Genomic DNA, 26466 nt, shown 5'->3' with positions numbered 1-26466 from the left:
CCATACCTCACGGCTACGTCTACACTGGCCCCTTTTCCGAAAGGGGCATGCTAATTTCACAGGTCGTAATAGGGAAATCCGCGGGGAATTTAAATATCCCCCGCGGCATTTAAATAAAGATGTCCGCCGCTTTTTTCCGGCTTTTAGAAAAGCCGGAAAAGAGCGTCTACACTGGCCCCGATCCTCCGGAAAAAAAGCCCTTTTCCGGAGGATCTTATTCCTACTTCAAAGTGGAACGAGGTGTACAGATAGTTAGGAATGGCTAGCTAGTTCGAACTATCTAGCCCGTGCCGCGTGTAGCCGCGCGGCACGGGGTTCGCACTAGTCGGCTTTTAAAAATGGCGGCGCCGGCTTTATGCTAATGAAGCCCGGGAAATTCAAATCCCGGGCTTCATTGGCAAGTTCGGTATGCATACATTACCCCGCTAGCTCGAACTAGGAGGGTAGTGTAGACATACCCTTACAGAATTAGAAAACACCCGACATTTCTATCTCCACTATTTTCTCATTTGTTTCCCGGACAGAAAGCTCAAATACCGGACTGACCGGTTCAAAACCGGACACCTGGCGACCCTCGTGGGGCGGCCTGCAGAGCGCGGGGGCAGAGGCAGTTCTGTACTCCAATCGTCTGGGCTTCCTCTGATCGGCTAACTGCCCTGCTGACGAGCCATCCTGACTGGTCTGGCCAAGACGCTATCAAGCGCCTGCACTTCAGGTGCCCTTCCCCCCACTGCTGCGCATCTTCGGCCCTTTGCCTCGGAGCTGCTTCCCTCTACCCCTAGGAGCCTCCTCCTTGCTGGGCAGGGCAGGGCAGGGCAGGGCAGGGGGAGGAGGGGTGCTGATATCAAGGTGCCCCCACCCCATTCTCTATCCTAGCTCCATAGAGCAGAGAGAGGGCACGACAGGACTTGGGAGGGAGTTTGCTGGCCACATTGGAGAGTGGTGCTGGGCCAGGACAGGGGTGAGCCGTGTTAGCCCCACTGCACCTCCACCCAGGAGCCACCTGAGGTAAGCAGTGTCCAGTTGGAGCCCACACCCCGAAACCCTACCCCAGCCATGAACCCCCTTCTGCCCCTAAGCCCTTTCCTGAGCCCCAAGCACCCCTGCATCCAAACACCCTCCCAGAACCTGCTCCTAGAACCCCACCGGTACCCCGACTGCCTGTCCCAAGCTCAGCTCAGAGCCCCTCTCACACGCCAAATCTCTTAATCCTAGACCAGAGCCTGCACCCCAACCCTCCGCCCTGCCTGGAGAAAGTGAGGGAGGATGGGGAAGGGAGGGAGCAGGGGCGGGACCTTGGAGAAGGAACACAAAGGAGGCGGGACATGGGTATTTGGGTTTGAGGTTGATCTTGGATTGCACTTACATTCAAAAAGTGATCTCATGCTTCAAAAGGTTGGAGACCGCTGCTCTAGAGGGATGGCCACCAGTCCTGAGAACACCCTTGTTTACTGACTAAGATGGAAACAAATGAAATTGAACACTAAGAAGTATTGGGCCTAGATTGGCGTCTTTCCACTCTGTGAAAGAATATGATTAGGGTAAGGGTATTGTTAGGTTAAGATATTACATGTAACAAGTTTCTTAGTGCATTAAGCTTAGCTGGCGTGTTTTGCTTTCTTTTGCTTAGTAACTTACTTTTTCTGTATGCTATTACTTAGAACCACTTAAATCCTCCTTGTAGACTAAATACAATCAGTTCTGTTTATTACTAAACCCAGTGTAAATAATTGTTACCAGGGGAAACAGCTGTGCAGATCTCTCTTTACGTAAGAAAGAGGGTGAACCACATGACCTTATCCCGTATAAAACTTTATATGCAGAGTAAGATGGATTTATGGTCCCATTAGAGCTGTGCTCCTGCGTGCCGTGGGAAGTCCCTGTAACTGAGCCTTCGCAGAGCTGAACTGAACCCAGCGTCTGTATTACGCCACATATGGATGTGACCCCATCTCTGTGTCACAGCCAGAAGAGGCCATAGAGCCTGGCTCAGCATGACAGAGTAAAGGAGGTGCCCAGGGAGGTTAGCTCAGTGATATTGCAGTACGTCAAGTGACCGTCACAAGAGGATATCTGTGACCAAACCCATCACAGCTTTTGATACGGTCTCCCACAAAATTCTTGCCAGCAAGTTAAGGAAGTATGGATTGGATAAATGGACTGGAAGGTGGATAGAAAGCTGGCTAGATTGTCAGGCCCAACGGGGACTGATCATTGGCTCGATGTCTGGTTGGTGATCGGTTTCAAGCAGAGTGTCCCAAAGATTGGTCCTAGGGCTGGTTTTCTTCAATATTTTTATGAATGGCCTGGATGAGGGGATGGATTGCACCTCAGCAAATTTGCAGATGACACCAAACTAGGGAGAGTGGTAGATACATTGGAGGGTAGGCATAGGGTCCAGAGTGACCTAGACAAACTGGAGGATTGGGCCAAAAGAAATCTGATGAAGTTCAGCAAGTACAAGTGCCGAGTCCTGCACTTGGGACGGAAGAATCCCAAGTATTGTTACAGGCTGGGGACCGACTGGCTAAGTAGCAGTTCTGCAGAAAAGGACCTGGGGATTCCAGTGGATGAGAAGCTGGATATGAGTCAACAAGGTGCTCTTATAGCCAAGAAGGCTAATGGCATATTAGGTTGCATTAGGAGGAGCATTGCCAGCCGATCTAGAGAAGTGATTATTCCCCTTTATTCTGCACTGGCAAGGCCACATCTGGAGTAAAAACTATTTCCCCAGGAGGGTGGGGAAGCACTGAAATGTGTTTCTTAGGGAGCGTCTGGAATCTCCATCCTTACAGGTGGTTAAGTCGCAGCTTGACAAAGCCCTGGCTGGGATGATGGAGTTGGGGTTGGTCCTGCTTTGGGCCGGGGGTGGACTCGATGACTCCTGAGGTCTCCTTCAGCCCTAGGATTCTATGATTCCATGATTCACAGGATGCCGAGAGCCACTGAATATCATAGGAACCCCTTCAAGCCAGGGCGTGGGGCTACCCCCCAACATTCCAGCACCCTTGGAGGCTCCTGATTGCTGTTCCCCAACCATAACCCTACTTGGTCCCTGACTTTTGCTTCCTGATTTCAAGCTGGTGCTGTCTCTGCATGTGAGCCTGAGTCCAGTCGGGTGCTACTGCTGCTCTCCAACCCTGGCCAGATGCCGACCCTGCCGTTGCTTATTGAGCCTGACCGTCGCGAGTCCTCTGACCCCAGTGCGCGCAGGACCCTCCTTGACTTGTGGGTCTCAGTCCTAACCCGACTGGGACGATGACCTGGTCCCTTACTTACGCACCCACTTCCAAAGAGAGAATGAAGCGTCTCCTCTTTTTGCCACGAGAAGGTTCCGCCCCCGTCCTTCCCTTTCTTTGCGTCTTTCTTGCAACGCGCGTCTGAGTGGAAGGGCTCTGTCCCTGCCGATTCACCCGGAAAGCTCCGTTTAGAAAAGGCAAGGAGAATAATCAGGTGGTTTCTTGCCAGGGGCTTGCTCCGTGTTCTCACTAACCACAGAGCAACCAGCTATTCTTACGCTGCGGACATTCTCCCCGTACAAAGCACCGAGAGGCGGAGGTAACATAGGCGAGGGAAAGCATTTCTTTCCCCTGCCCATGCTCCAGGAAGACTGGGTCTGCGGCTCAGCTGCCCAGCCAGGCAGTGCTCTGGCCAGCCAGGAGCCTGGCTTCTCTGGGGGAGCTGGGGCCATGTGGCTGCCTTCAGGGCTGGAGTGGGACGGGGGAAAGTGGGGGCTGGTTGGCTGCTCTGAGAGTTAGGGAGGGAGGGGAGCTGTAGCTGCCAGTTGCTCCATGGGCCGGGAAGGAGGTGGCTGGGCTGCAGGGGAGGGACACTAGCCTTGGGCAGGGACTAGTGCCATAGAGGATGGGGACACAGGACGGGCCAACAGACACAGTGGGGACTGGCTTCTGGTGGGGCTCAGAAGGGGCAGGGCTTTGGGCAGAAGGGGACCAGCGTTCCCCAAGGCAGAGCAGCTTCACAGCTTCACCTGAGCCTCCGACTGGGTGGGGCCGATTAACCACCTGCAAAGCTGCGCTGCCCCCCAGCTGAGAGGGAACCCTGGGGCTTGCCTCCCCAAGCCAGCTCTGCCCCCACCGCCCATGAAAGCACCACCGGACCCCATCACAATGACCAATAAACACAACTCACGGGGGTCACGAACTGGCTCCCTTTCCCCCTGCTTCGGTCTGCACACAGCCCTGAGACGCGCCCCCGGCCGCAGACTGTTCCGAGAAGTCAGGAAATCCAGGCTTGACGCTGGCCAGGCGACGTCAGTCTCTGCACCCATTCCAAAGAGCTTAAGGGGCGGCCGTAGCGCTCGTGGGGTCGTCGCGCTGCAGACACGTGAAAGGAGGCAATAAGCGGATAGTTTAGTAAATTACAGAGCGAGCCAAAAGATCTGGACTTTGACCGCAACGTTAAGAGTGGGCATATGCCAATACTGTGAAACCCAGTGTCACAACAGGCAAACTCGTGGGCCTTCTCAGGAGGGAAGTCAAGGGCTGAATGGACCATAGACTGTTCCGACACCAGGTCAATTCTATACGCTAAGTCGCTATGGGGGTGTGTGTGTGAAAAATCCACACTCCAGATGATGTAGTTAAACTGACCTCGCCCCCAGTATAGACGGTGGCTATGTCTAGATTGCAGGCTTGTCCCGAAGAGATCTTCTGAAAAAACATCTTCCAAAAGAGAGCGTCCACACTGCCAAAGCACATGGAAAAAGCAATCTGCTTTTTCGACAGATAGCGTCCACACTGAATGGACACGCTCTTGAATGTAAGCTATGATTACTATGGACGGAGCGGCCACCAGGGCACCTGTGCTTTTTCCTCTTTCCTCTTCTTTCGAAAGAACTCCCTCTTCCTTGTCCACACAACTTTTTCCAAAAGAGCTCTTTCACAAAAAGGCTTCTTCCTCGTGGTTTATCAATGTCGGAAAACCCCCTCTGTTCTTTCGATTTTTTTTGGAAGAACACGGTAGCATTGTGGACGTAAGTGAAGTTTTTTCAGAAAAACAAACCCGGTGATATGCTGATGGGGAGGGCTTCAACTTCCCTGTTGACCTAACATCTGCCTCTCTTGGAGGTGGATCCATTATGCCACTGGGAGACACTTTCCCGTTGGTGTAGTAACATCTTCACTGAAGTGCTACGGTGGCTCACCTGTACCAGCATTTTAAATGTAGACCTGCCTTTACGGATGAAGTGAACTTGCCTTTACGGATGAAGTGAACTCCCACTAGGGGGAGGCAGAGCACTGCCGTTGGATTGTTGAACGGTAACATTAGCATCCAACTCTAAGGGAAATGTGGGTCTACCAACATTTTTCATTTCCTTCATTTTAAGGGGGGACATGATAGCGGTTTTCAAATATCTAAAAGGGTGTCACAAGGAGGAAGGCGAAAATTTGTTCCTCTTGGTTTCTGAGGACAGGACAAGGAGTAATGGGCTTAAAGTGCAGCAGGGGAGGTTTAGATTGGACATTAGGAAAAAATTCCTAACTGTCAGGGTGGTCAAATATTGGAATAAATTGCCAAGGGAGGTGGTGGAATCTCCCTCTCTGGAGATATTTAAGAACAGGTTGGATAGACATCTGTCAGGGATGGTGTAGACGGAGCTTGATCCTGCCTTGAGGGCGGGGGGCTGGACTCGATGACCTCTCGAGGTCCCTTCCAGTCCTATTATTCTATGATTCTATGATTCTATGATTCATTATGCAGCCCTTCCAATAAGGCGAAGGCTGGAAAAAATTTTTCCTCCGAGTCAGGTGCCTACTGGAAAGAGCATAGAAAAGGGGAAAGTGACTCTGATTTTCCAGACTCAGTCTATGCCAATATTCTCAGAGCTGGCCCAAGCTACGGGCTGACTGGGCTACCACCCGGGGCGCCCCATTGTTGGGGGTGCCATGCGGGGCTGCCAGGCTGGGCGGGGGCAGCACTGCGCATGCGCCGCGCGCCCTGGGGCAGGGCCATGCATGCGCCAGGCACCCGGGGGTGGAGGGCACTGTGCGCCCGGGGCCGGGCCATGCATGCGTTGCACTCCCGGGGGTGGTGCTGTGCTTCCGGGGTGCACGAATGGCTTGGACCGGCCCTGAATATTCTAGCTCCGTGGTCCCCAACACGGTGCCCGCGGGCGCCATGGCGCCCGCGGGGGCACTTGCATGCGCCCGCCAGGTGCTCGGGGCTGGCCTGGCCCCGGGCACATGGCGCGCGGCGCTTGCGGGGGGGAGGGGGAGCGCCGGCCCCAGGCGCGCGGCGCTTGTATGTGGGGGGGGGGAGCGCCGGCCCCGGGCGCGCGACGCTTGTGGTGGGGGGGGGGGGGGTCGCCGGCCCCAGCGCGTGGCGCTTGCGGGGGGGGCGCCGGCCCCAGGCATGCGGGGGCTATGGGGGGGGCCGCCCCCGGGCTAACGGCCACGCCCCCTGGCGCCCGGCGGGCTAACGGCCACGCCCCCTGGCGCCCGGCGGGCTAACGGACACACCCCCTGGCGCCCGGCAACCTGAAAAGGTTGGGGACCACTGTTCTAGCTTGTAATGAGCAATGCTGGTTAGAAGTTTAATCAAAAGTTTATTCAACTACATCCCCAGAACATTGGCTGGCTTCCCAAGGCAAAGCCGGTGGAAGGTCTGCCGTGAGTAGGCCTAGAAAGATTTGCTGAGTTACCAAAAGGTCACAGAAGTGCCACAGGGCTTCAAGAGCACTGGGGGTGTGTCTAAACTACATGGCTCCATCTATGGAGCCATGTAGATTAGGCTGATCGGCAAAGGGAAATGAAGCTGCGATTTAAATAATCACGGCTTCATTTAAATTTAAATGGCTGCCGCGCTGAGCCGACAAACAGCTGATCCGCTGTTTGTCAGCTCAGTGCACTAGTCTGGACGCTCCCGCGCCGACCTGAAAGCCCTTTATCGACCTCCCCGTTATGCCTCGTAGGATGAGGTTTACCGGGGAGGTCGATAAAGGGCTTTCATGTCGGCCAGGGAGCGTCCAGACTGCCCCGATCTGCCAACAAACAGCTGATCGGCAGAGCGGGGCAGCCATTTAAATTTACATGAAGCTGCAATTATTTAAATCGCGGCTTCATTTCCCTTTGCCAAACAAACAAATCTACATGGCTCCGTTGACGGAGCCATGTAATCTAGACGTACCCTGGGTTACTAGAAACTGAGCCTATAAAAAAAACCATTTTGTCTGTGCGCCACTTGAGTTCACCAAGATGCTTGGTATCTTACTGCTTTCCACAGCTATACATTCAGGCCCAGATCTTGCAGTCGTTTACGCACATGCTTAATTTTACAGGCGTGCTTAAAGTTAAGCATGTGCTTATTTGCAGGCGTGCGGTTTTAAGATTGCAGGGATTGTAAGTGCACAGATAAGAGAGACAAAGGGCTCTGTTTGTGCTGCAGTTTGAAACCACAGTTCCCCATTGGTAAAGATTTGAGAGCGCACTGCTTCAGAAAAGCACAGGTGGGCCCGAGTTTTTTACTCTGGGTCTGTGCTCGAGCTCGGCTGTGAGGATGTATTTCTCCCGGAGACAATGCTTTTAAAGAGGAAGTCATTCTTCAAAAGTAAGGAGGATGGGTCTTCGAGCCGATTGTGTACAGGTGTTTCCATTGCGCCTGTGTTGTCGTATTCGGCGTGGAATAAAAAGCCTCAGGGACAAAAATACAAGTGACCGAAACAAACATCTTAATCAAGGGTCACTATCAGTGCAAGAGCTGCTTCCTGCTCGCTTGATCATTAAAGCAAGGTAATATCCTCAAAGCCCAGTCCGCGCAGGGCGGGCAGCCCTTTGATGCTGGGGTGGGAACCAGACGCAACGCTAAGATTTTTTAAAGTGCCTTTCATCTCGCTTTTATGAGGACAGGACGTTCTCGTGCACCGGCTTGTCAAATGCCATTTACCTACCCTGCTTTGCAATGAGCATAAAGGCGATGACCTGATGGGGTCCCCGGGGATTTTGTACAGACATCTGTTTGATTAGCCTGGTTGGGCGTATGTGGGTCTTGATGCTATTTACCAAATTCAAAACCTCCCAGGGTAGAGTGGGAGCTTATCTTTGTACTTCCTGCTGGGAAGAGACTGATTACAGAATCTGATCACACTCACCTTTCATTCTGTGGCTTTACGACCCGTGGGCCGAACCTGGTCCACCAAACCTTCAGATCCGGTCTGCCGCAATCTTCTGGGCCACCCATGTTCCACAGCTCAGCGGGAGCCTTGGGTGGGTTCCTGGCCTGCCACGCCGCTCAAAGTGGTCGGTTGTTGGGGCCATCAGCATCTCTGCACTGCGCACCCCTTGAGGGGAGGGGGCTCTGTGCCCAGTACAATCCTCGCAGCTCCCAATGGCTGGTTTCCAGCCAATGGGAGCTGTCTGAGCCATGCCAGATCTACCTGAGGATTCTACTGGGCTGCTAGCTAGGAAGCCCCTCCTGCACTCCTGCCCCTGGTCACAACTCCCTCCCAGACCCTGCACCCCCTCTTTCACCCCTTCCCCACGTCAGAATCATCTCCTTTACCCATTCCTTCTTCTGGACGCTGCACCCCCTCCTGCACCCCAATCCCTTGCCCTAGGTCACAACCCTCCATGTGGTGCTGTCCCTGGGATCAGCTGTGCAGCGCTGCCCCTTTGAAATGCCGTGGTGGTGTTTCAAAGGGGCAGCGCCTCCCTGTCGACTAATCAATGCAAAAATGCATCGACTGTTCGATTCGTGAATTACACGATACTTAACATCCTTATTAAATAAACATTTGGCGGCCTGCCACAGGCTAGCCCTGGCAAACTGCATCAAGCCTGCAGACCACTTATTGTCCATCCCTGCTATAAACCCTTTGATCACTATCGTATAGTATGAGGTTCTTCACCCCTTTTCACCTGGACTCTTTAAGCTGCCTGCAGGTTCTTGCTATGACCCACCCAAATTCTTTCACCCCTTTGCAGCCCCGAAGGATTGGGGGCAGGGATATTAAGGCAAGAAAACACAGGTGATTGCGTGGTGGTGGCTGTAGGGATGGGGGAGTGTTGGGGTTGGGGACTAGTCCTGGGTGTAGGGTGGGTTCTGATGCTGGGGGTGCCTAGGCAAAAAGTTGACGGTGTGAGTGTTTCTCTTGTCTTTTCCCCACAGCGCTCAGTGGTCATTAATGCCTATATGAGCACAGCCCAGTGTCCAAAGACAGGGCTTTCCGCAGCGTGTCTGGGGAGGAGAGAAGGAGGAGTGGGGGAAGAACTAGGCTGGGGCAAGGGAGGATGTGGTGGCACTAGCAGGGAGATGAGATTTTGCTTCCCTCTCTGCTTAGGCTCTGACACAGACTTGGGAATGTGGGATTTTGGCAATTCTCTGCCCCATTATAAGGCTGCCAATGTTGGTTAGGTGTACTCCTGGAGGTTTCATCACATGACATAATCTTTAATTAAAGATCAATCTTTAATTCGTGGAGACGCCAGGATGAAGCTGGAGGGCTGGCAACGTGACCCTGTAGCCAGTGGGCTGTGACCCAGAGGGCAGCCCCTTGTCACTTCCACCAGGTCACACCCCATTCGTTAAGCAAGATTTGAGGGGCGTGATGGACATAGCCTCTGCTTGTTTAAAACAAACAAAATGAAGTATTTCTTCCTGCAGCACACAGTCAACCTGTGGAACTCCTCGCCAGAGGAAGTTGCGAAGAGCGGGACTTTAATAGGTTTCAAAAAAGAACTAGATACATTCATGGAGGTTAGATCCATCAACACTTATTAGCAGGGCTCGACAAACAATGTACTCTACTCACCCGTGGCGAGATTACACCTCGGAAGAGCCGGTGCAGAGCGATCTGCGCATGCGCAGAGATCAGAACCATGCGGCTGGTGAGCAGGGCTCGCCGCCGCTCGGCGAGTGGTGCTTATTAGCGAGGATGGGTAGGAATGGTGTCCCTAGCCTCTGTGTGTCAGATGCTGGGAATGGGTGACAGGGGTGTGATTGCTTGATAATTCCCTGTTCTGTCCATTCCCTCTGGGCACCTGGCATTGGCTACTGTCGGCAGACAGGATACTGGGCTAGATGGACCTTTGGTCTGACCCAGTCTGACCATTCTTATTTTCTTAAACAGCTGAACATGAGCTCTCAATCTGCTGTGGAGGCCAAAAGAACTAATACAATCCTGGGATGCATAAATGGGAATTCTGAGTAGGAGCAGAAAGATTAATTGGCCTCTGTCTTTGGCACGGGTGTGCCCGCAGCAGGAGTCCCATGACCAGGTCTGACGTCCACAACTCAAGAAGGATGTTGATTAATTGGAAAAGGTTCAGGGCAATGTTCCCTCTAATATTTCCCAGCCATGCGAGGATTTTTTCATTTGTGTGCAGAATAATTTGTGTTATGTGCACCGAGGCATGTCTCAACGTGCACCACCAGGAGAAACACAAACCTAGCTTGGAGTTGGGGGACTCTAAGCTCCACTTGTGATCCCCTGGTCCTTTTCAAAAGAGGAGAGGTTTGCCCCCAGTGCTTTTGGCCACCATATCACTTTCCATCATGTTTGCATTGGGTGGTGTATGCTGATGAGTAGCCTCCCTCTTCCCCAGAAGCAGCTGCAATTCACTGGTGCTGGGTGCCTTTGTGAAATACACATGGGGGACCCTGTGGATGGGAAGGGACTATGGAAATGTAAGATGTTTCTCTTATGCTTGTAATTAATCAGACTGGGTATAGTAATTGGAACATTTGATGCAATAATTACCGCAGAGTCCATATTTCTCCTGAGGGATGCATTACAGCCGTGGTCACCAACCAGTAGATTGTGATCTACTGGTAGATCTCAGAGGCTCTAAGAGTAGCTCTTGAGCCCTCTTTGAACTGCGCACCTGCGCAGTACATTTACATTAGATTTCCTCATTTGAGGAGCAGCTACTCACCGAGCAACAGCACAGGTGAGTAGCTGCGAGGAATGGCGGGAATTTTGTTTTTTTTTAAGTAGCAGTATAAGGATTGGGGATAGCAAGTGATGGAGAGGAAGAGAAGAGAGAGGGCAGGGCTTCAAGGAAGGGGCGGGGCGGTAGATCTTGGCTTGGTCTGTCATTTAAAAAGTGATCTTGGGTATAAAAAGGTTGGAGACCGCTGCATTACAGATTCCTCTGCCATTTCATCAGTACGGAGGTAGCATTGCATGGCAGCTTCTTGCTTGACATACTGCAAATACTTAGAAGAGACCCAGACAGGACTTTATATTTAGATGTGTGCAGACATATATAGCTACGCATACGCACACCCACACACTCTTCTCAAGCATTTGTTTGGGCGAGATTGTAGAAAATATCAATGTTCCAAGAGTTAACATGCTTATCTGATTTATTAGGAGTTTCCAGTCATTGTAATAAATTAGGTTTCTATTTATATTCAGGTACTTTGCAACTTTGTCGCTGCATGAAGAACAAACAGTACAGAGCTCTTATTGAAAAAGAATTAAAATAACTACCTTAAAGAGCTGAACGCATCACCAATAGGCACTTTGGCTTTTTTGGAGAGGTTAGTTTGCAGAATTTCATAGTGTTGGTTTCATTTTCAATTCACACTCAACTATGGGTTTAGATTTCTTCTTGACTTCTTTACTCTACCTGCATTAGCAGCCCCACTCCCGGCCTTTTCCAGAGGCACTGTGTTTTGAGTGCGAAGCATTTTGCATTATTCAACACCATGGCTACATCTACACTGGCATGATTTTCCGAAAATGCTTTTAACGGAAAAGTTTTCCGTTAAAAGCATTTTCGGAAAAGCACGTTTAGATTGGCAGGATGCTTTTCCGCAAAAGCACTTTTTGCGGAAAAGCGTCCGTGGCCAATCTAGATGCGGTTTTCTGCAAAAAAGCCCCGATTGCCATTTTCGCGATCGGGGCTTTTTTGCAGAAAACAGTACTATGCTGTCTACACTGGCCCTTTTGCACAAAAGTCTTTCGGAAAAAGACTTTTGCCTGAACGGGAGCAGCATAGTATTTCTGGAAAAGCACTGATGATTTTACATGAGATTGTCAGTGCTTTTCCGAAAATTCAAGCGGCCAGTGTAGACAGCTGGCAAGTTTTTCCGCAAAATCACATGATTTTGCAGAAAAACTTGCCAATCTAGACACAGCCCATGGCTTTTGTTTCAAAACAGCCCATATGTAACTAAATGCGGCTATCTGGCACACACTCTTAGCTAGCTCATCTACCAAAAAGTTATCCTAAAAGCTAACCTTTGGGGACAGAAGGAATTCTTTTTCCAATGGGAGAATTAAGAAAGCAGTTAAAATTTCCATACAACAAGCTGCTTAAAACATCTTTCCAGCTTTTCCCCTTTTAGGCTCAGTTCTATTAAATAGGGTCCTCACCATACCCCCAACTCACTTCAGAGACCTCTGTACAAATTTCACTGCAAATCCAGGGCTTTCCACAGGAAAAGTCCCCTTCTACAGACCTTGCTCAGGAAAAACCTCCAATGAAGCCAATGGGAGTTGTGACCGAATAAAGGGCTCAATCCAACTTCCCCTGAAATCTTTATTGACTTCAGCAGGAATTGAATTGGACCTTCATTGCACAATGTATTAAGAAGGGGGTGGTGTTTCATTTGGAGCTGTGGGATTTCCACACAGCCCTGAAAGACCAATGAGGAGCAGACGTTGGCCTAGGCAGCCCTGCAGAGCTAGTCAACAAATCTAGCAACACGTGGCAAAAACATCTCGTTCAAGTTTTAGTAAAATCTAGACGCCCACGAGCATCCTTTATTGCAAATCAGTTAACCAAAAAATACATCATTTTTGCAAACTACAACTTTGCAGGTAGATAACTTTAATACAGAAACTTTTTTTCGTAAACTACATTCTAGTTTATAAAACATAGGAAGACAACACCATGTGATCACTAGTATTAGGGATGTCACAATACCAATACTCCTGAAGTGTTCACTAAGAGATTAGCACAGAAGGGATGGCAGAAAGCCTGGTGCTTTTGAGAAATTACAGTCATATTTGGTGTTCTAAGCGAAAGGGACGAGGTATCTCTCCCTTTTCTCAGGTTTCCTTGATCGACTGCATTTTAGGTGAGAGAATGTCCTGGAGACAGCCGTATGCATAGTGTTCGCTTTCCTTTTGCAGTCAAGGAGGGAGCAATATTCTGACACCTCTAATCAGCATGATATACTTAAGACTTGTTCATTTAGATTTTTGAAACAAAATCCACTTTTTTTTTAAAAAACAAAACAAACGTATTTACAAACATTAATTCTGCCACAGGCTTATACTATATTTTACACGGTTGTTTTCCCTCTACCTCCACAAAAAGGGAGTGCACCAATATAAACACAGTGCATCACTCCATGCTTGTAAGAACATAACGTTAACATTCAAAACCATGGACTCCGCAGCCCGGTTTATGTTTGTGACTCCTAATTTAATTTTCTGCCCTTCTGGTAAGATTGGCCGGGGCTACATCCGAACCGGACGACATCTTAATTTGCAAACCCAAAAGTTCAATATTTCAAAAAGAGCTTGGATGTCAGGGATTGATAGTAGACTGGGCATTGTGATGCTGTGTTAATATTCATTCAAGCTGTTATGCAGTATTTAACAAAGGACACCTTTAAAATAGAGTGTACTACCCTTAAAAGAAGGACGTGATTCTGAAAGTCCGAACCCTAGCATTTTTACCGTGTAAAAAGTAATTTAGAAAACCCCCAATAAACTCTTCGGCACTGATTCTGCAGCTATGGGTTTTCAACAGATTTGGCCAATGTTGTTTCTCTAGGCAGCAACAGTGTTATGTAGATTTTTTTTTTTAGCTTAGAACCTATCACAGGTCTGTAATCCTGATTTTTAGCTATAGACAGCATTTAAATATATGAAAAAGAAAGAACAAGAATTTCTATGTATTAAGATAAATGTACAACTATATAATACTGAAATTTTAAACAAAGATTCATGACTAGTACCATAAAATATCCTCTCAGATAACCTCAAAGAAAACATTTTAAAGTACATTTCAAAAATCAATTCATATTTAATTTATAATTTTTTCGAGGGTTCACTTTTGTAGCTAATTCTCCCTCTTTCCCCTTTTTCTGGTTTTGAAAGCAAAATAATAATAATAAATAAATGGCATTTCAGAATCACGAATCTTTGCTTACAACTTTACAAAAACAAACAACCCCAGCACCCTCCCACATCAACATATTAAAAAACTCCCCCAAAACAAAAAAACAAAAAAAACAAAACAAAAAAAAATCCAAAAGAGACCTAATAGTTTTCAATTCCTTGGAGCGCAACTGAAGTGTCTCATTTTGAGTTCTTAACAACAGAACATATAAATAAAAAGGCAGTGTTTTCATGTAAAATAAAAAGTACATAAATAAATACTAAAAAAAAAAAAAAGATTAAACATTGTCTTTTTATTTTGTATAAAAAACATATAAAAAAGGATCCTTCAGTCAAATCACCCTTAGGTGTCCTTAATTTTTAAAAACGATCCTGTGTCAGTCCGTGAAAGACCCTCTTTACTTGAAGGCTTCTGGGATGTGTCCTATCTGTGACTGCATACTCGTGGGGGGGCTGGATATCCCCTCTGACCAATCAGATATGTTGGAATGAGGCGATGAGCTTGACCATTGGTCTGGCGACTCTGGGGAAGGTGTTAAGAAAGGGTGGTCTGGCACCTGAAGCTGGTGATTGGGTGTATTGTCCAAGGGGGAGGAGTAACTGTGTTGAGAGGGCGGAGTTAAAAACTGGGTGGTGGTCATGGGTTGCGTGAGGGAGGATGGGAGAGACGTTGAGAGGATCTGGGTCTCTTGAGGCAAAATGGTGTGCACCGGCATGGTGCTGCCGCTCACCTGTGGCATGTCTGACTGGGTGAGCTCGTTACCGAGGAAATTTTGGCTAATGTGACCATTGGCGTTCGAGCTGGGGTTGTGATGCTGCTGCTGCTGCTGCTGCATATTTTGCTGTTGCAGCTGCTGCTGTAAATTCTGCTGCTGCTGCTGGATCTGTTGCATCTGCTGGGCCTGCATGAGATGTGGCTGGGAGGCCAGCCGGGTGTTAGGCATGGGCTGGAAGCTCATCATCTGCGACAAGGCTGTGGTGGGCATGCCGTTGTGCAGGGGGGTCATCATGCCGTGGGGCAGGGCCTGGCTTTGCTGGTGAGCCCCGGGCTGGACATTGCTTCTCATGGGGTTATACTGGTTCTGCACCATCCCGTTTTGCAGCCGTGTGAGCCAATCGCACTGCCCATTCAGGCTGGTAGCGCCTCCCACCGTGAAATTCATCGGCGCGCTGCTCAGGGCTGTGCCGGGGCTGGAGACGGGGAGGTGGGAGAGACGCGGGGGCATGGACTCGAAGGCCATCCTGCTGGAGCCGCCCATCGCCATCTCCTGCTTTCCTGCCATGTTGAGATGGTTGATACCCAGGTGGGCGTCCGGCAGGCCTGGCAGGTGGTTCAGAGGCACGGATGGGGACTGCTGAAACGGAGGTGTCATCAGGGGAGGAGACGCGACGTCCGAGAGGTACCCGTGGGGCGACTCCAGGGAGTCGACGGGCGACAGCACGCTGGAGCTGTCGAGAAGGCCTCCTTTCCCATCCTGCGATTTTTTCCTCCTGGCTTTGGCGTCTTTGGAATCTTTGCTGGGGCAGCTCAGGCCCTTGGCACTCAGCTTCCTGGCCTTCTTCCCCTGGGCGGCCGGTTTCAGGTTGCCGATGTAGCCGTTGGGAGAGCAGAGCGGAGGAGACAGGGTGGGCGCCCCCAAGGGGCCGTTATGCAGCGGCGGGCTGCGCACCAGGTTATACTCGTCCAGCAGCCGCACGATGTCGTGGTGCATGCGCTCCTGCGCGATATCCCGTGGGAGCCGGTCCATGTGGTCTGTGATGTCCCGGTTGGCAAAGTGATCCAGGAGGACTTTGGCCGTTTCATAGCTCCCTTCCCTGGCGGCCAGGAACAGCGGAGTCTCCTCCTACGAATGCAAGGGAGACGGTTGGGTTGGCGTTGAAACCCCAAAGCTAACCGGTTTCCCCGGCGGGCACCACCCTGCTTTGACTTTTAGATTGGAAGCCATCACTGTGAGGTAGGAAACTAAGCCGCTGCAGAAAGCTGCGAGGCTCAGGTGTTCATGGAGTTCAACTTCATGCAAAGCTCTGGGGCGGAGCCATGGCATCTCTCTCCCCGGGCACACGTGCTCAGGACAACGGCTGTCGACTGGCTGCTGGGGAGCGAGATGCCCCTGGGAAATTTGGGCTCCAACAAAACCACTACCTGAGATGAACCCCAGGCTGGGGGAATTTTTGGTCACCCCTTGTTTGCTGAGGCCAAGAGATAGACTAATTAATTAAATGAGGATGTACCTATCTCATAGAGCTGGAAAGGACTTTGGGAAGTCAAGTCTAGACCCCTGCCCTCATGGTAGGACCAAGTACCATCCCTGACAGATTTGCCCCAGATCCCTAAATAGCCCTTTCAAGGATCAAACTTACAACCCTGAGCTTGGCAGGCCAACGCGCAAACCACTGAGCTACCCCTCCCCACAGCTGATTGCCTCTGGGTTTGAATTCGGCGAGCCGCCTCGTCCATGTCTGATCTGAAACACTGGCTGCAGGTGACTTCAAAGGGCACAGTGAAGGGAGCGAAAGAACCCTCGTTATTTCCTCCTAATGCAACAGCGCACAGGTCCCTAGCACTGCCTGCAGGACCAGCTCTTGGGCTCCGTAGTCGAGTCAACCCCCCTCAACTGCAGTTGGAGTAAAAATCAGAAGGCGTCGGGGGAAGGCCTAGCTGGGGAAAGCAAACTCTAACCCTGCCCCTTCAGCAACCAACCCCCGTGGTGCCAAGCCCCACGCAGCCCCAGCCCTGGTCCTTCCTGGCCACCTGGAGGGCCGGGGCTGCCAGGCTGTGACCTCACCCGTCCTGGGTGGCCAGGGAGCGTGGCCAGTTTTGGGAAGGGAATGGCTTCCCTGCCTACATTACCCACGGCCCCTGGATACAAACCTCAGCAGCCAAGATTAGATCAGAGGCAAAAACGAGCCACGGATTGACACGTAAAAGGAAAATAACGGCCTCGCATTTGCCAGCTCAGGAGATCCTACCTTATTGTTCTGCATGTCTTTATTGGCTCCGTTCTTCAGCAGCACCATGGCAGCTTCCACATTATTCACAGCCGCGGCCCAGTGCAGGGCTGATTTGCCTAGACAAGACGGCAGCGAAAGAGAGCAGGTGTTAGTCAGCCGGCAGAACAACAACAATTTCCCTGCCCTCAGCACCTCAGACAGCGCGGCACATTGTAGAAGGCAGCAGTACCTAGGTCATCCACGGCATTGACATCTGCGTGGCAATTAATCAGATCCTCCAACATGCCCTCCACGGCCAAGCGTGCTGCCAAGATCAGCGGCGTGGTCCCGTCATGCATGCGGGCATCCAGGTCGGTGGCTCGGTTCCTAATCAGGATCTGCCCAGATAGAGACGAGAAGGTGGAAAAAACAAACGTTAGGAGAAAGACAACGGCTATTCCCACGAGGTGTCCATGTGGCAAAAACTACCAGGCCTCTTGACGATAGTTGCGACAGAGAGATGGAGGTCTGGAAGGTGATGTAGAGACTCAGTTCCTTCTATTGTCCCTAGAGTCAGTCCCTGCCAAACAGGAATGGCTTATGTAAGTGGGATAGACTTGGGGAAGCTTGCACTTCCAGCACGCTGCATCTGCTCTGCGACTCAAGAGACAGCTTCCATCGCCAAATCTTGCAGCATTAGATCTTTCCCCTGTACTAAATATTACAGTCAACCCTCCAATCTGTACTCAGCACAACTCTCCTGGACCTCAATAATGACTTGGCTGATGAAGGGCAAGATGGCGACCTTGGGATGTGCTCAGTGAACCGGGGTTACGAAACTGCCTGCCACTGGTGCTTGGCCCTAGAGAGACAGGCTGCAGCGGGGAAGCTGGCTCGCTAAAACCGATGTACCTGGAAGACTCCTTGAGCATCAGCCGAGACAGCTGCATGAAGGGGCGTCCTGCCCATATTGTCCTGGATGTTTGCATCCGCACTGGCCTCCAGCAGGCGTTTGGCAGCATCGGAGCGAGAGTATCTTGCGGCCAGGTGGAGAGCTGTCTCGCCGGTGCGGTCAGTCTGGTTGTGCAGGCTGGCGCCCTGGTAGATGAAGTCCGAGATGACAGCAGGGGCATCTTCCTCCTCTTCACTGTTGCCTGTCTCCAGGCCTCCTCCACTGCACGAAGCGATCATGAGCGGGGTGAATCCGTCTGGAAAACACAGCAACCTTAGGCATAGCGAGGGGCTCTGTGCCCTGCCGGGGTGGGGGGTTCCGATGAGCTGTTTGGACTTGCCAGGGCACATAAGGCTCTGGTCTCTACTCACTGACATCACAGACTAACACCCTTCCTCTGATTTAGGTCTGAATTCATTCTGCATTCAATAGCGGAGTAGCATCTCACCATGCACCTGCTTCCCTATTTTGCCTGCTGTCTTGGCTTCAACTTCCAAAGCATTTCAGGGCACGGTTTACATAGAACACCCTGTGCAGAATATGCTTGCACTGCACTGAAGCTTAAAAGCTTTCCTTATCTGGCTGTAGAACAGTCCCCCAAGAGAAGTGGATAAAGCTCAGAGATGGGGAAGCATCTATCCGGATCAATCCTGCACTGGCAGAGAGACGGATGGCAGGGTCTAATGGGTATCTCCCCCAAACTCTAACATCTTTGGTTCTCAAAGAGGAGCCATGTTAGCCTGTCTCTGCAAAAAACAACGAGGGGTTTTGTTTTCTGTAAATCTCCCTTTAGTTAACCACTGAGGGGCAATTCGGAGACTCAAAAACGAGGAGGCCCGTGGCACCGTAAGGGCTAACCGATTTATTTGGGCAGACGCTTTCGTGGGTAAAAACCACTTCAGCAGATGCCTCAGTGGTTTTTCACCCAGGAAAGCGTATGCCCTAATAAATCTGTTAGTACTGAACCGGGGCGAGGGACCTTTTTTGGGCTGGGGACCACTGACCCACAGAAAAATCAGTCGGGAGCTGCACACAAGTGAGAAGCAAAAATACCCTACAAAACCAAACCCAACCTTCACTGCCATGGCCTGAGTGAGGAGAAGGATACTCCCTACATTCCCTTCCCACACCAGAGCCTAGGGGGGCCCAGCCTAGTAGATTTTGGGTGCTCCAGGCCTACGTTGGGGCTGTGGGGTGGGAGGTGGGGGGGCTGGAGCACCAACGTGGGCTCTCCAATGCTGGGGGGAGGCTCTGAGCTTCAGGGGCCGGATCCAGGCAAGCCAGAGGCCACATCTGGCCCCAGGGTCTGAGATTTCCCTACTCCTGGTCTTTAAGGTGCCACAGGACTCCTTGTTGTTCTTGTTTCTGTGACTTGCCTCTAAATAAGGATTTATGGAAAACAAAATGTCGCAAGGGCAAATCTCCTTAAATCATACCCCCCAGTAGCAATGCCCCATGGGAGGACTTCTAGGCGAGGCACTTCTGTGTGAGGCTGCGTGGAGACTGATGTGTAAACGGCAACATAGCCACGGGCACAGGAGAAATGCAACTAGCTAGATATTCTTGCACTGCAGAGAGGATGAGGGCTGCAGAGTAAATCATGCAAGCATCAGAGCAAAGGCATCTCCCTTACCAGGGCCTCGCACGTTGACATCCATGCAATCTGCATCAATTTCACCTTGCGGCGGGGTGGGGGCCATGGAAGAGATGCGAAGGTCGGCTGCATCCAGGTGCTGTTGGGTCCACTGCCTGTGATCGGTCTGATCGTCCGCGTCCGGCAGCATCGCCTGCTCCTCAAACTAAGGAAGGAGAAAAGGAAGCTGCAAGTCAGACCCCAAGGAATAAGCAAGAGACGATGCAAAAAAGCAGGGTTAACACACAAAGCGGTGTAAGACTCAAAGCTACATGGGCATCCCACGCCGGTTGAAAAGGGGCTTTCCGAAGTTGTGATCAGCCTGGTATAGAACCTGAGAGCCTAAACCCTGGTGTAGCGTCTCCTCGCTGCCTAACGAACGAACTCTCCGCAAGCGAATGTTTCTGCTGGCTTACCCTGAACTTCTTAGTGTCCAAGGTTTCTTCATCACCCCATTCATTCTGGTTGTCATCCATCAAGGTGCCATCAGACGCATTTTTCAGGGGTCTTAAAAAAAACCAACAACGCAAGTGATTATTCCTGGGAACACCGAGAGACAATGACTCACATGCTCTGCAGGCGCAAAACTAACTGAAGAAAGTCACCGCGATTTACAGAACACTTTAAAATCCCCACAAAGCTAGAGCATTGCTCTCCCCTGGCAACCCCTTCTTCCCCCGAGAACGCTTTATAACCTTTTCCTTGGCTGTAGCATCGAAAGCACGAAAGGAGACGCTTCCCAGCCCTCCGCAGCATTTCACAGGTTAACTGCCGGATTACTCACTTCAGTCCCACGGAATCCTCCCCCAGCGGTTCACGTCGCTTCTTCTTGCTCGACTCCGTCACTTTGAAGCCTTCTGGGAACCAGAGCTGCCCGTGTTCCCTGCGCCGCTTGCGAGAGACCACGACTCCCACGCAAATGAAAGCGAGCAAGGCCAGGACGGCCACCACCACATACATAGGATATAACTGGGTGTTCCTTGGGAGCTCAGCTGTTTCGCCTAAAAAAGAGCAGGGTGCATGGCGAAACTGAGACATTAAGCTGCATAGCAAACTGGTGACAGAGCGCAAATGAAGCAAAATTAGTTAATAGGAGTACCTATGGCTGAGCTAAATCATTCCCCAAAATAAGGTCATTTTATACGCTATTAATCAGAATTGCAAACTATCGGCAAATTCTCCGCTGCACAAGCCGGCTGCATCAGGAGACAGCTTTACTTTTTTCTCCTTTAAGGAAAAGGATTAGCAAACTTCAAATCGCTGCGCTCTCATTGAGCTGTTAAGACAAAAGGATTCAGGGGGATTTCGAAGATACAAACTCCAGCTCCTCACATGTCATGATTGATTGGACTTGGTGGTTCCTCCCCCCCCCCCTTTTTTAGCTGTAATGATTTTGAAATAAACCCGAACTAAGCAACATAAAAAAAAAATACAGAATTAGTTTATTAACATAGATTTAAACAACCTAAAGATTCAAGGTTATTAAAGCTGCACTGTCTCTGGATACAGCCTTCGGAGCTTGGCTGGCTGATAATTGGATCACGGATGTCTGCTGGAAAGTTTCAATCACCTCCAGTCTCAATCCCGCCAACAGCTGCCAGCTCAACTTACTTTTAACGGCTTCTATTTTGTAGGGGATGTTCAGGTTACCCAGCGAGGCCAAGGCACCCAGGAAAGCTGCCACGTCAGTTGCGCTCTGAAAACATTGCGAGGAGGAGACGATGCACTGGCGGTTGTCGATTTCCAAGTAGACGATGGATCTGCATGGGAGGTGAGCAAACAGGCATAGGGAACAGCCATCAGACTGAAGAAGAGTCAAGACCTAGGTCTGTTCTCCCCGTAGCCCCACATCGGGATGGGTGAAGGTGATGGGAACAGACTTGTTTGCTCACGCATAGCCCAAATCCTGCAGACTGAAGTGTGACATTAGCCGGAGCTTTGCCTATCGGAGTTTTACCTAGGTGAGGATGGCAGGATTTAGCCCCACCAGTGTGTCAGCTGTTCAGTAACACAGGAATGTCTTTCCATAGCAACGACAGACATTGCACACACATGGTAGGGTGCTAAATAACAATACAACATGGGGCCTGAATTAGGGAGGTGAAAGGTTAATCGGTTAACCGGTAACCGGTGGGGACCGGAGCAGCCTCTGTTCGTGGTGGGCCCGAGTGTCCTGTGGGCAGGGGCTGTGCCAGCATCTGGAATAGCCTCTGTTCGCGGGGAGCCTAGCCTCCGGCGAGGGCTGGGAGCCGGCAGCCAGTCCCAGCACAGGGCTGCGTGTGGGAGCCCCACAGGCTGGGGGCTACTCCGCATTCTCTTGCCTGGATCCTGCTTGGTCAGTTAACCAGTTAAACATCAGGTTGACGTAACATTTAACCGGTTAACGGGGATTTTACATCTCTAGACGGAATCTCTTCTCCCACCAGCTTTACCCCATTGTATCTCCACTGGCCCCATCATATCTCCGGGGGCAGGGGAGGGGGAGCTATTCCTGACTCCTGCCGCTCATAGTGAAGAGAATTGGGCGTAGAGCCCTTTTCAGCAAGTGTCTCAAAGCATCTTGCAGCTCTGCAGTCACGAAAGGCTCATACCAGACCTCTACAATCAGCATTTCCCAGGAGGAACCTGAGGCTTTACTACAGGACTTCCCAAAATGAGAGTCAACCTCATGCTGACTGCGTGAGCCCTCTGCCTGACTCCTGGCCAACACCTGGGACTCCGGTAGTCACATCAGCTGTAGCACTGGTTGAAAAAAAATTCCAAACCAGAAACTGGCAGCATTTACACTCCCTTCCCAGCTTTTCTGGCAATTCCCGTTGATATTTAAGTACTCCATTCTCATTTTCCTTAGAGCAGATTATTAATATCAACAGGGCAAAATAACTATTCGGTGAGAGCCTTTCCCCAGCCCCCTCACCCTCTGATATCCATCTGATCCAGCTCTCTCCGCTGTCTTCCGCCGACCCGCGATGAGAGGGACGTCTTTACTGTGTTGAAGACGGCACTGGGCACATCTGCCCAGTTCTCCGTCGACCTCTTGATGTGGTGCTTTTTCAGCTCCTCTTCGTTGCCATAGTAGGGGAAGATCATGTACTCTCCCTTGGGGTTCTTCTTGAAGACCACGTTGGTGTGAAGGATGCGGCTTAGCTCCCGGAGGAAGTTGAAGGAGTTGTTCTTCAGGTTCTCGGGGGTTATCAGGACCACCACCACCAATGTGCCATCCGCAAGTTTCTCAGGCATGTTGTTGGCACAGTCCAGCCCGTCCCATTCACACTCAGCATTGTTACACCCCTGGTCGCAGTGACCATCTGAAAAGTGATCTTTACAGTACTGGTCATACAGAGGACTAGGGAGAAAGGAAAGACAGGGAAAGAGGTTAATTACACCAACAGCCACTCTTATTCTCCAGCTACTAAGGTAGTACAGTACTAGGAGTTTCAAAGTTTTCTCTCTTGTAACAACAGCACTGCTCACCCGGACACGTCCCAAATTGCCCTATCAAGAGGGAACCGCTTTAGGCAACACTGAAAAGCAACCACTTCTGGGGCAAAACACGGCAGCTATTAAACTGTTGGTAGCAATTGAGAACAGGAAGTGAAGACAATTACTTTGACCCAGGGAAATGGAGAGGAGCAGAATGCAATGACTCAAAAGAGTTTGTCTAGGAACCAGAGATCAAGTCTGTGTTATTGCACTAAAATGCTCAGTCTGCATCAGCAAGTAGTGGGGAGGGGGTGGCTCTTCTGAAAGCTGGTGCCATCGGCAGTATGCCAGCAGGAGGGCTTCAGCATTGGCCCATGTGCTCAGGATCTAACTCAGCTCCATATCTTGGGTTAGGAGGGAATTTACCCCCGATCAGACTGGCAGAGACCCCGGAGGATTTTCACCTTCCTCGGCAGCATGGGGCCTGGGTCACTTGTAGGTTTAAACTACAGGTTGCACCATGCTAATCTGGCACCCTCGGAACCTGACCGGCGGGTCAAAAATTTGCCAAACCATGGGCAGCATTTCCAACACTTGCACTGTATCCTGGGCTCTTAGGGTATGTATACACTACAGCGTTATTTTGAAATATCTTATTTCGAAATAACATGTCTACACACAAAATGCATTTCGAAATAGCGCATCCACACTGATTGGACGCTGAATCGCATTTAAGGCCAGCCGGAACTGGTTCCATCAAGGCATCAGGTCAGAAGTTACCTTGTGGCCAGGGTGGCCAGCAGGGCACCTTGGGAAGGGCTGGAGGCCCCCAATTTTGAAATAAGCATCTGCACAGCCCTTATTTCGAAATAGCAATTTCGAAATTGGCACTATTCCTCGTGGAATGAGGTTTACCAATTTCGAAATAAGCCCTCCGCTATTTCGAATTCATTTTGAAATAGCAGTTGGCTTGTGTAGACGCTAGGAAAGTTATTTTGAAATAACTTTGCTGTGTAGACATACCCTTCGAAGGCACTGAGGGGTCAATTAGAGCTAAATAACAGCACAGAACACTGAGAGCCAAGAACACTGGCGGCTGTAAACAAACTTTATGGGAAGTTGGGAAACTTGGCCATATCCATGCTAAGGGGACATCCAGCTAATTAAACTCATGCTGGACCACAGATGTTGCCAGACCAGAGAGTGCTGGACTAGAGACGATCAACCGGCAGTGTAAATGGTGGATTCTCTGGCTGTGTCCAGACTCAGGGTTTTTTTCGGGAAAAGTAGCCTTTTCCCGAAAAAACTTCCCCTGCGTCCAGACTCAAGCCGCGTTCTTTCGAAATTATTTCAAAAGAACGCGGCTTTTCTTTCGATGGCGGTAAACCTCGTTTCACGAGGAAGAACGCCTTCTTTCGAAAGTTCCTCTTTCGAAAGAAGGCGTTCTTCAATGTAAATAGGGCTTCCTCGAAAGAGAGCATCCAGACTCGCTGGGTGCTCTCTTTCGAAAAAGCGGCTTGCTCTTTCGAAAGATCCGCCTGCAGTCTAGACGCTCTCTTTCAAAAGAGGCTCTTTCGAAAGATGCTTTCGAAAGAGCCTCTTTCGAAAGAAGCCTGCAGTCTAGACATAGCCTCTGTAATTTAGAAGTTGTAAGTCAAAATATGAGGACTTCAGTAACCAAGCCAGTGATTAGGAGTCTATTACAGGAGTGGGTGGGTGAGGTTCTGTGGCCTGCCATGTGCAGGAGAGCAAACTAGATGAACATGCCGGTCCCTTCTGACCGTAAAGTCTATGAGTACCACTCAGTTTCTTGCCGATTTCCCATGAAGCACCAACTATGCCAAACGCGTCAAGGCCATTAAAGAATTTACCACAGTGGGGCAAATCTATACAGGGGGCTCCATCAGCAGAGATGCCTAAGAGGGAGCCAACAGGAGTGTCGTACATAATGGGGCAAGTAAATCAACCCCAGGAAGTCCCTGAACACCTACAACTCCCAGTGAAGTCAGCGGATGTCGAGGTTGCTCAGGACTTGGCTTCACCGGCTATGAAATCGCACCTAGAGAAGCTAAGCAAGAAAGGAGGCTTTGTCTATCTGGGTATTTTGCAGAAACAGTGCACGGACGTTCCTCTGATCATCAGGTGGAACCTCCAACCCTGGAGGTTTTTACGTCCCGGCCTGACAAAGCCCTGGCTGGGATGATGGAGTTGGGGTTGGTCCTGCTTTGGGCAGGGGGTTGGATGCAGTTACCTCCTGAGGTCTCCTCCAGCCCTAGGACTCAATGATCAGGCCAAGGATCATGGCTTTGAAGCGAACGCGGAGGGAGGGTACTTACTTGCACTGCCCTTCCACTTTCTGGCAGTCAAAGCCGTCGTACAGACACCCGGAGTTGTTGCACTGCGCATCGCACTTCCCGTCGTTGAAGTATTTCCAGCACTGCAGGGAATGGGAGCAGTTCTTCCAGGGGTCGTTGAAGTTGAGGGAGCAGTCGCCTCCGTCCCAGCCACAGGGGTGGTTGTTGCATTTCCCGTCGCAGATCTTGTTGCCCGCGAGGCCGGCGCAGACGGGGATCTCGCATTTCTCCTCGATCGTGGGCGGGATGATATCCTGACCCACCCCTCCCTGGAAATCAAAATCCAGGATGTGGCAGTAGAGGCCGTTGAAGTTTGCAAGGCAGTTGCACTGGTAATACGGGGGGGCCTCGCTGAAGAACTCACAGGTGCCCCCGTTGTAACAAGGGTTGGAAGTGCAGGGGCTGCTGAGGGGGTACTGGCAGTCTGGCCCCGTGAAGGCAGGGGCGCACATGCACTTGGAGCTCTTGTGGATGGAGATGCAGGTGCCGCCGTTCAGGCAGTGCAAGTTCCCGCAGGTGCGCGAGTCGTTTTCACAAGTGGCACCCACGAAACCCTGGGGAGACCAAAGGCGGGGTTAGCGCGGCTGATGTCGCTGCCTTCAGCCTGGTGCAGGGGGAGTGAACTGAGAGGGAGGCCCAGTGAAAGCGGCAGAGCAAGAACCCACCACGCTGGGTCCATGCCCGGTGCTGGGTGAGACACCGAATTCTCACACTGTCCTTGGGGCCAGCCAGGCCAAAACAGGCTGTAAAATCCCCTTTAATTAGTTAACTGGTTACATAAGGGATTAACCGGTTAACTGATTAAACGGGGAGGGCAGGCTCCTGCATACCGGCTAACCTTTACCAGGTAAGAATCACCGCTAAAGGGCGATGCTTACTGGGAAACTGCTTTCCCATGAACATCACTAGCCAAAGCATGGAAGCAATACCCATCCCATTACGTTTCTTTAGTAAATCACATCCCATGGGAGTTAGGTGCTTACACCCCAATGAAAATCATTGGGAATCAGGCACCGGTTCTGAAAAATCACAGAGCAGTACAGCCTTAATATTTACCTTGACGTTCCACATGGGAACA

At 50.8% G+C, this 26466-nt stretch overlaps 1 protein-coding gene across 1 annotated transcript in view; it reads right to left on the bottom strand.

Moving 5' to 3' along the window:
• Positions 1-11304: 11304 nt before the first annotated feature.
• The window catches only part of NOTCH1 (notch receptor 1), a 105459-nt gene continuing 90297 nt past the window's right edge, over positions 11305-26466 (bottom strand). The window contains exons 25-34 of the mRNA XM_075905386.2: positions 25371-25942; positions 22529-22957; positions 21223-21371; positions 20396-20612; positions 20028-20118; positions 19612-19777; positions 17939-18234; positions 17277-17424; positions 17066-17163; positions 11305-15939 (exon numbers count right to left, since the gene is read on the bottom strand). Of these exons, the coding sequence (XP_075761501.2) occupies positions 14494-15939; positions 17066-17163; positions 17277-17424; positions 17939-18234; positions 19612-19777; positions 20028-20118; positions 20396-20612; positions 21223-21371; positions 22529-22957; positions 25371-25942 (3612 nt within the window). The 3' untranslated portion in view covers positions 11305-14493. The remainder of the gene's footprint in view (positions 15940-17065; positions 17164-17276; positions 17425-17938; positions 18235-19611; positions 19778-20027; positions 20119-20395; positions 20613-21222; positions 21372-22528; positions 22958-25370; positions 25943-26466) is intronic.

Source organism: Pelodiscus sinensis, chromosome 23, assembly GCF_052426305.1.
Source record: "Pelodiscus sinensis isolate ZL-2025 chromosome 23, ASM5242630v1, whole genome shotgun sequence".
Classification (NCBI taxonomy): Eukaryota; Metazoa; Chordata; order Testudines; family Trionychidae; genus Pelodiscus; species Pelodiscus sinensis.
The sequence above is the reverse complement of the archived record's forward strand: the minus strand, read 5'-3'. Positions and strand labels throughout refer to the sequence as shown.